The sequence below is a fragment of the Acartia tonsa genome, chromosome 2 (assembly GCF_053477335.1).
Source record: "Acartia tonsa isolate MP-2025a chromosome 2, ASM5347733v1, whole genome shotgun sequence".
NCBI lineage: Eukaryota > Metazoa > Arthropoda > Copepoda > Calanoida > Acartiidae > Acartia > Acartia tonsa.
In genome coordinates, this window is record NC_137261.1 from 55330028 (window position 1) to 55340750 (window position 10723).

Genomic DNA, 10723 nt, shown 5'->3' on the forward strand with positions numbered 1-10723 from the left:
ATACAATGCTATACATAATTTTTCAGTATGGCTGAGAACCGATTCTAATCTATCGGATATTAATCGGTTAAAGTGTAATATACAGTTTAATATCCCGTCCTTTTCTGTTTATTACCAGTATTGCTTTTCCAGTATGGCTTCAAAACCAATTGATATATCCGGTAGATTAGAATCGGTTCTCAGCATTACTGAAAAATCATGTATCGCATCGAATTATAGTAAATTTTTTACAAATGATAAAAAAAATCACAGTATTAATACCTGTTTTGTTAACCAGGCCTCGGGGCTAACAAAACTGGTTTTAATCTTATATTTTTTATTTTAATATCCGCGGAAAGCTGTCTATATTACAATGTGATAAATAACTATCATTTAATTTTTATATTAATTTCAGATAATTTACAAGAATAAAGGCAATGTAACTTAGATAAAGAGAGAAAAAACAAACAAATTTTTTATAACTTGTTACATTGTTTATGCTCTGCAGTGACTGATTAGAAAAAAACTAAACAGATATGTCGACAGCTTTTATTCTTGTGGCTATTATATATTCATTAAAAGGTAAGCATTTAAAATTTTAACAGTTGCGATTTTTTGATGTTTTAACAGCTGGCTGTAGCTGAATTTTTAAATTGTTTGTAACGTTGTCCCCCAAAAACTAACTGAAAATTGGAGATTAACATTAATGATTAACATCAGAGATAGACAGACAAACATGCTGTTGCTTTTACACAGGGGTATGTTAAAAAATAAACAGGGTTGTCAATTTTCATAATTTTATCTCGTTTTTGCAGCAGATATTAATGCAAAGGCGTACTTGAGGGTGGATGGAGTTGTCAACCCTCCCCTTTCAAAAAATTAGATGGAAATGAAGTATAAGTTTAGATGTATAATCAAGACCTGATTATCTGGTTTAAGTGGCAGAGACTAATTTCTACTGCTAGCAAATTGTTTTTTGTTCTTTTGACTCGGCGGTGTTTATATTTCAGACGATATTAGCTGATTTCAAAGATCCTGATATAAAATCGGAATAGGGTCTTCGCCCTCTGGGCAGAGTAACATATAGCTAATACCCCTTATTTCTTCACTTTAATGGAGGTTCTGTACATCACCCTAAACACTATCTGAACCCCCTTTGACACCCCATAACACATGACTAACACCCTTCATAGCGTCTGTATTACAACCTTTCCATTCAATATCTCGATCGATTTTTGTTTAGGTGAAGTGTGGAAGGGAGGGGAGGCGTCAAAAACCACAAGGTTTCGCTAACACCCCCCTCCCCCCCCCCCCCCCTACTGGCAAAAACCTGTCAATTCAGTAGTTTCAAGAACCTAAACAGTATTCCTCACATTGCAATTCCCTGAAAATTGTATTTATGTTTAATTTGTTATCTTTCAAAGGTTTTTTGAAGTGTGTACTGTGTTTGCAAAAGACCAGGTATATAAGGGGATAAGACATTGATAGATAAATTTATATTCATACCCAATTATGATAAACAAAATTATCCCTTTCCTAAAAATTATAGGAAGAAAAGTTAGGTCACTAAAGGTTTGTTTGATCCAATCAATAAAGTGTTTTATCTGTAGCGAAGGATCTCACTAACCACTGAACCGATACGGTTCTCCTTTACAGTGTAGATTCCCATAGGACTGGAGAAGGTTTATATAGCTATTTTTGGGGAGATACCTCCACCTATCCCCACCCAAAAAAAATTGAAAAAAAATATATTTTCTTTTTTTTGAAATAAAAAAGGGGGGGTTTAGAATTCAAGCCCTCGTCACCTAGAGGCCTCTAGGGGCATATCCAAAAGTAATTTTAAAAAGTATCTAAAGTTTTTAGACAACGAATTTTTTTGAAGCAGGAATTTGATGTAAAATATATCGTTAAATAAATTGAATATAGGATATTTGGTTTCGACGCACTAACTTTTTTTAAATTTGATTACAGAGATGAATCGTCCTAGGTAGAAATATCATTAAAATAGAACAACTTAAATACGTAAAAGATATGCCCTTTATTAGACTTACTAGCCAAAAAAATAAACCAGTTTAAAAGTGGACATATGGACTTTGTTTTACGGGCGAATGGACGGACGGTCATACGGACATACGGATAATAATAATAAATAATCTTTGCTTTCAAAAAAATAATGTAATCCAGTGATTACTCGACACTGACTAATTCTATATCTTTAGGGAACATTGGGCTGTTTATTACACCAGTCTACAACGTTTTCTTATTCGTTGGCTTAACAACTTTGAGGACTTTTATTGAATTTTGATTGGTCGATTAATCAAGTTAATTGTTTAAGTGTTTCAACCACTAATTTTAATCTACAGAAGGAGTAACTTTGTGTATAATCATTGGGGATGTAAATCAATTTATCGGCCATTGTCTTATCCCTTTAGATCTCTGAGTTTAACCTAAGAGATAAGATTCAGAATTTTTTTTTATTCTAAATAATTAACTAAATCAAATAATATGATGGTTTTGAGGGGGGAAATTAATAGAAATTTGGTAAAATCTTTTAACTCATTTGAATAGCCTAAAACCTGTCCGTATCCATGTTGTAACCCAATATTTGAAGTTCTGGTGAGTGCATTGGACTCTGGGAGGCAGGGGACATGGCACTGTAAATTATACTGGTACCCAAAGTTTTATAAACATGAGCTCTCATTTGTTGGCTCATAAACTTTGGATCCTTTATTAAATCACTAGCGGCTTCGCCCCTAGCCTGTTGGGGCTTTGCATCAAGAGGTTATTAAAAAAATTTAAAACAGAAAAATTAAGTATTTCTGGTGCTGCCATTTTATGTGAAGTAACTGCCTCAAAACAACTTTTTTTTTGGGGGGGGGGGGAGAATTTTCATTTTTTGATGGGTTAAGGGTGTCTCACCCCCCCCCCCCAAGAAAATAGCTTAAAACCACCTCAGGGCCAATAGGTATATTCCCTGAAGAGTAGAGCCCAATCGGTTCAGTGGTTACTGAGATCGTAAGCTTCAGACAGACAGACATCGCTCTACTTTGTATTATTGATAATTGGTTCTAACTAGCAATGTCCAAACTTTTCCACCACTATTCAAATGTAAACAAGGGGTAATTTGTTAATTATAATTAGGGATGTACAATGTCTTATCCCTTAAAACCCCTGGTTGGAGTTAAGCATATGCAGTAGATGAACTGAAATTTAATTTCCGAATGTGTACACAGTTTCCTTGGTGTTTCCTCATCCTATCTCAATATTTACTACTAGCTAAAAAACTTTTAAAAAAATCTAAATTTGAATGTATCAACAATTTATACATTCAAAATTTTATTTTTTCCAATTTAGATTTTTTTTGGTAAATATTGGAATAGGATGAGGAAACACCAAAGAAACCGTGTACACATTCGGAAATTAAATTTCAGTTCATCTATGCAGTAGCATGCCATCATGCCACACAGAACTATATTAATCTCTCAACTCATGGAGTTAACATTCAAAAATTTAAGGACAGCAGCTTTTAGGAGCGAAGCTTTTTCATAAGTTTTTATGTCTGTCAGACTGTCATTCACTAATCTGTCATTTTACGATGTTCTGTTTTGCTTTCATCCACCTTTTGCTTCCAAAATGCCATAACAAAATTATCTTTTTTTTTCCCTCACATTTTTCCATTTTTTTTTTCATTCCTTTTCTTACTGGTTTCTCTTTTTTCTTTCTTATGCTCTATCTATGCAGCAGATCTATAGTATAGATGTATATTCAGACAACTACCTCCCTTTCTGTTTCAAAGACCTCTTTCGTCTGCTTCTAAATTATTTTCTGCTACTTGGCTGTGTTAATATAAGCGACACCTTTGGTTGATTTTTAATAACTCAATAGAAGAGCTGCACAAGGTGGTTGCGATGAGGAGATACAGTTATTTAACCCTTTCTCCCTCTAGTGTTTTACTCTATCTATGCCCGTATGTTTTGTTTAATTTGAGGTTGGGTAGTTTTTCATAGCTTATACCAACTACGAAATGAATTTTTTTAAATCACGAAACCTATACGTGATTTTCAGCTGTCGTTGGAGGGTAACATATATTAAAATTGTCGACCTCTACATTTGCCCCCCCCCCCTAATATTATTTAATATTTACTTAGCTTGTTGGTTATACCTTATACCTAATTTTTTGTCAGGTTAGGCAAATTAAAAAACTACCTTGTCAATTAGATTTTTTAATTAAAAAGAGGGAGATTCAGTGCTTGTCAGACACTTTGCTGGAATAATAATGATAATACTTTAAAAATGTTCCAAAAATATAAATGATAGTTTTCTCCATATTTAAATTAAGTCCATTTAAATGTCCCAAGTTCTAACATAGCACACACAAACAACTATACACACACACACCCACACACACACAAACACAAAAACAACCAGACACAAACAGCCACACGCACACACAAACACACACACAACCAGAGTTGTGAGCACACCTTTGTATTCAATTCAGGCCAATATTTTGCATTTTACAAACTCCGTCCCCCCCCCCCCCCCACACACACACACAACGCCAGAGGTGGATACTTAAAAACCTTTAAAACACATGAGAACTCTTTTTAAACCTTTGTCTTCGAAGAGATGTATTTATATTTTTACTTCTTCCCAAAATCACATCAAGGTCACTTAAAGAGTCTAGAAAGGGGTTTAGTGATTTCAAAAATCACCAAACTTATTTGCTTATTTATGCGTTTTAATTACTCTTCAAATACAATTGTTTAAGTATGACTTTTTCCCTATAACAGCTATAATCACCAAACCTTGTCGAGACTATAATGTCCCGACAAGGTTTTAAGTATCCACCTCTGGCAATGCACCACCCCCCTTACCCCCCCCCCCCCTGACTACTTTCTACAATAATTTATGGTTCAAACATTTATTTAAATTTGATTGAAAATGTGTTGGATGAATATTTCTTTTATCTTGAGATTTATTGGCTTCTGAGAGATTTTCAAATCACCTTTGGATTATTGTTTTTATACAGGAGGCGTAGATGCTCTACAATTTAATTTATCCTATATACTAAAGTCATAGGACGGCTGTTTGTCTGTCTGTAACTGTCATGTTGCTGGACCGGTTTGACTATCCTATACAGTGGGTGTTTTTTTTTTCATAAATCTCAGAATATCTATATATATCGCCTTATAATCAGCTTTTCGCGGATATAAAAAATAATCATAGAAAACTGGATATAATACGATGCATGCTCTACATATTTTTTTCGTATGACTAAATCTAAATTTTAAGCTATTATTAAACCTCTTCTTTTCCTTTCGTAGATAATAACTACTTTTTTTAGTAGTAAAGCAACCCTATGATTTGAAATATTAGTCTATCTGAAACTTTTTGGGTAAACTTGATTTTCTTTTTCGTTGGCTTGACAACTTTGGGGGCTTTAGTGATTGGTTGATTCATAAACTTGAGTGTTCAAACGTTGCAGCCATAAATTTCAATTTATAGAAGGAGTAGTTTGTGTATCATCATTAGGGATGTATTGTACATTAATTTAATAGCATTTCTCTTATCCCTTTACATCCCTGGTATAAGTTGAAAACAGGTGAACTGAAATTAGTTTCCGAATGTGAACACATTTTCCTAGGTGTTTCCCAATCCTATCTCAATATTTGCTACTAGCTAAAAAACCTTCAAACTTCAAAAAAAAAAATCAAAATTTGAAAAATTAAAACTTTGAATGTATAATGTATAAATCGTTAATACATTCAAATTTTGATTTTTTTTTGAAGTTTGAAGGTTTTTTAGCTAGTAGCAAATATTGAGATAGGATTGGGAAACACCTAGGAAAATGTGTTCACATTCGGAAACTAATTTCAGTTCATCTGAAAACAGATTTATCGGCAGAGGAAAGTTGGGTAGGACAATAAATATAGGAGACATAGATCCCTAATCAGTAAATTGGACCAATGAGAACACAGTCAAGGAACAATCCGGCCATATTATTGGGTAGAACGTGTACACATTTTGGTGCGAAATAGCCATTGTTTTATTTAGTAGAGGGACAAAGTGACTAAAAAACAGCCATGTGACGTCATAAAAATGATGGAGATTAGAGGAAAAACGGGAAAGAAAACCCCTAAAAAAGAGATGGATAATCACTTATTTCTAAGACGTCACATGGCTGATTTTGTAGTCACTTTTTCCTTCTACCATTATTTATATTTAATAAAAACTTTTATTTGATCTAAATTAGTTGGTTAAAACTAAAAGTCTTTAAAAATCTACACAAGGGATAATTTGGTTTATTATCATTTGGACTGTAATTAAAATTGAACGGGCTCCACAACTCTGAAACAGAGATGCAAAAGTTGAACTTAATGAGTTATTCATTATCTCTCTTTCTATCTCTCTCTCTCTCTTCTTCTTCTTCTTCTTCTCTCTCTCTCTCTCTCTCTCTCTCTCTCTCTCTCTCTCTCTCTCTCTCTCTCTCTCTCTTTCTCTCTCTTTCTCTCTCTCTCTCTTTCTTCTTCTCTCTCTCTCTCTCTCTCTCTCTCTCTCTCTCTCTCTCTCTCTCTCTCTCTCTCTCTTTCTCTCTCTCTCTCTCCCTCTATCTATTTATCTATCTATCTATCCCATATCTATCTATCTCATATCTCTCTCTCTCTCTCTCTCTCTCTCTCTCTCTCTTTCTCTCTCTTCTTTCTATCTATCTATCGCAATCTATCTAGAATTTTGTTGGTTACTGAAAACTAGTAATGTCCAAGCATTTCTACCAATAATATTAATCTACAGTAAAGGATAAGTTTGTGTATCATCATTGGAAATATTTATAAATTTATCGTCCATTGTCTTATCCCTTAACATTCCTACATAATAACCTACATTTAAAATCCTGTAAAATAAAATTTTTCTATCAGAAATATTGGTGCTAAATTAGGGTTGGTCGGATGTCCGGTTTGGCCTGATATCCGGCTATTTTTAATATCCAGCCTGATACCGGATATACGGCTGAATTATAATGCCGGATATACGGCTGATTTCTAATACCGGATATATGGCTGATTTCAAATACCGGATATACGGCTGAATAATAATGCCGTATATTCGGTTATCCGGTTGGATATCCGATAATTTAGCGGATATCGAACGTTGGGAAGATATCCGCCAACCCTATGCTTAATAGAATTATTGTCTGCCTTACAGCTATTGGAAATTGATTGAAATATGAATATTAGATCATCATATGGTTTCAAAGGAAACAAGGATGATACATCCATAGGTAGCATAAAAACCAAAGATAGAGGGGACAATGGGCTGTTTATTATACTGGTCTCCAAAGTTTTATAATAAAGTTTTCTTATTCGTTGGCTTAGCAATTTTGGGGACTTTTATTAAATTTTGATTAGTTTGTTTATAAAGTGTGCTTAAACGTTTCAATTACTAATTCTAACCAACAGAAGGGGTAATTTTGTGTGTCATCATTGGGAATGTTTATCAATTTCGGGCCATTGTCATATTTTTTAGATCCCTGACAAAAATATTATACGCTGTTATGAAAGAAAAATAAAAAGTAGATGCTTACAAATCTGGAAACTAAGTTTTGATATTTTTACCTAACAAAAATGGGGAAATAAGACCAAAAGTACCTGAGATAAATGAAAATTAAAGAAAAAAGCTACGTGTCCTTTAAGTTTTAGGCACAAAAATTTCTTAGACCGATGGAAATTGAATTTTATTACTATTACCCACAACAGTTTGTAAATCGGACCATATACATCAAAGACAAAAACAGCTAAAAAGGCTGACGACCGCCATGGATGTTTCAATAGTTATTTCTCGCATCGTATTATAAACAGCTTTCCGTGGATAGAAATGTACTATTATAAGATTAAAACCAGTTTTTTAGCTCCGAGATGCCGAAGGCATTGGCTTTCAAAGATTAAAACCAGTTTATTAGCCTCGGAACCTCGAGGCTAAAAAACTGGTTTGGATCTTATTACTGTACATTTTTAAATTTGTAGAAACTGGATGTAATACTAGACATAGTTTTTTTTCGTATGGATGGATGAGAACCGGTTCTAATCCACCGGATATTAATCTGTTTCGAATGAATACGAGAAATTTAATTATTCTCCATAATGATTGGGAATGTCATCTATCTTTTATATAGCCGAGAAAACCATGTCTCACCTAAAACGTTTCGGTAGGACAGACAGACATTACAAATCATAGAGTATCTCCACTTCTAAAAACATATCATAATATTATGAAAGAATATTTACATAATCCTGAAATAGACAGGAACTCAATGTTAAAATCCCGAGGGCCCCAAACTAGTAGAGATTCTTCCTGAAATTCTGCTTTTGGTAACTTTGGTATTAGAGATGACTTTCATTAACCTATCCTTCATTAAACTTTAGAATCATAAACAACCATATTTACGCCTCTAGGGGGCACTTTAAAGTACAAGAGGAGGCGAAAGGTCGACACACTTCCCTAAATTTTAGTTTTAATCAAAAAAAGTATTATTTTTTAAAGGGACATAAGTAAAGCTTTACTGAAAAGGAGAGCCATAATGGTCCAGCGGTATGCGAGATCTTTAGAACAAACTTTAAAATCTACTAATAAACGTTTTTTGCTAATATTAAATTTCATAATCTTTGAATAGAAAGTTGTATAATAGTATATAAAGATAGCAAACTTTCATTGTTGTATCGATGACAGGCACCCTTAATGCCAAGAAGGTACTAAAGTTTTTGAAAGTACATGGCGAATAACGACTTCAAAAAGTTTTATTTATATTTAGTTTTAAGAATTTCGTTATTTTGTAAATTTTCCGCTTGTAAAGCCCGAGAAAAATTAAAATGTACTTTATTCGTACTGTACAAAGTAAGACCTTAGATGAAACTCCCATCTTTGTATCTATTGATAATGTTCAACCAGGCTTGGAAACAAGATAAATGTTTATTATAATAAACTTTTTATCTTAAAATTATCATTTTAAGTTTTAGTTTAACTTTCTTATTCTATTAAAAAAAAAGGATGACAACATCAATAAAAGAGTAGTTCTAAAATGAGATGGTAGGACATACGAACATTGGTACTTTTATAAGGTCAGTCGTACGCTTCTCATATTACGTTGCACCTTATTGTCCCAAGAATTATCATTCCAAAAATATGATAATTAGAATGATTATAGTATATAAAAAAATGCTTTTAAAACCAGCTAATACCAAAAACGAAATTAGTTCAGAAAAAATCACGTTGCTGTCGTTGGGGGGCAACATATAGTAAAATTGACGACCCCTCCATTTGCCCCCCAAATATTATTTTAGATATATTTTACTTGTTGGTTATACCTTACACCTGTTTAAAAATCAACATGTTTTTATGTAATTACTGACTAAATCCTTTCCAAGTCGTACATAACTTTTAAGTTTTTTATGTGAGCTTTTCGTTACGGACTTACGGACCAAAGCTAAGGATAGAAAAGCCCTTTAAAAAAATGATATATTATTACTAAGTTATTTGAGGTAATTTTATGCAGTTTGACTTTCACAAAACGTTTGATAGGACATGTTTTTATACCATAATAAAAGCAAAGCTCAATTAATTAAATGACAAGGCTTACAAACAATACAAAATATGAAAAAACAACGCATTTAATATTCAATAAATAAAATTTATTCTGTATATATCGAAAAAGCTTATTATGGACTAAGTTACATTTTAAGGCTTGATTATCTATAAAGAGACTTCTAAAATTGAATTGATAACCTACAAGTGTAGCTTTTCTAAATTAGGGTCGGTTCATCCGTCCGTCCATAACGGTTAGCTCTTGTCGTTAATTTAGACATATTAGAGTTGTCCTATCGATTTAAAACTTATCACGTTGATTCAATTGGGTACGATTTAGGAAACTCTATAATCGTTACCAGAAAGTTAATTTAAAATGTGCTGATTTTAACTTTTTTAGCAATAACTTTTTGTATTATTTAATATCTTGTTTATCTGATTTTTGGAAATACGATTCCTAGGACAACAAGTTACAATATATTAAGCGAAGCTGATTCATAAAAATGAAAGTATGCTATTTTACTGTATCCTGTATTTACGTATTTTTGCAACAAATTACTGTACAATTTTGTTTACAATTAATGTTCTGCTTATTAGATTATGACACTCTCTACAAGAGTTCTTGCTCGTTGTCCTTCCTTCTGATTTTAAAGCTTCGCTTTTATGGATGTTGTCATCCTTGTTTTTTATACGTGTTTACATATGAGGACAGACATAGTGGTCAGTATTGGTTAAATTTACAATTTTTTTGTCTCAACAAAGAAAATTCCTTTTCTGTGTAAGAATGTAATATTAGAAAATAAGATAAGGGGGGGGGGGATGAGGCAACAGAGTGGGTTCAATTTAGGGTTGGGCCGGATACTTTTTTGGCCGGATACCGGATATCCGGCTAGTTTCTAATGCCGGATATCCGGCCAAAGTTCGATATCCGGCAATTTACCGGATATCCGGCTGGATAACCGGATATCCGGCGTCAAAAATCAGCCGGATATCATGTAACCGGATAGTTTTGATATGCGGTATCCGGTCGGATATTAAAAATGACCGGATATCCGGCCCAACCCTAGTTCAATTCCAAGGAGGGAGGGGACAATGCACTGTATATTACAGTGGTAATCAAAGTTTTATAACCGTGATAGCTTGCTCGTATTTTAAAATTTTAACC

At 33.3% G+C, this 10723-nt stretch overlaps 1 protein-coding gene across 1 annotated transcript in view; it reads left to right on the plus strand.

Moving 5' to 3' along the window:
* Window positions 1-392: 392 nt before the first annotated feature.
* DIP-beta (Dpr-interacting protein beta) overlaps window positions 393-10723 on the plus strand; it is a 57063-nt gene continuing 46732 nt past the window's right edge. Inside the window, exon 1 of the mRNA XM_080151378.1 lies at window positions 393-561. Coding sequence (XP_080007504.1) covers window positions 516-561 — 46 coding nt within the window. The 5' untranslated portion in view covers window positions 393-515. The remainder of the gene's footprint in view (window positions 562-10723) is intronic.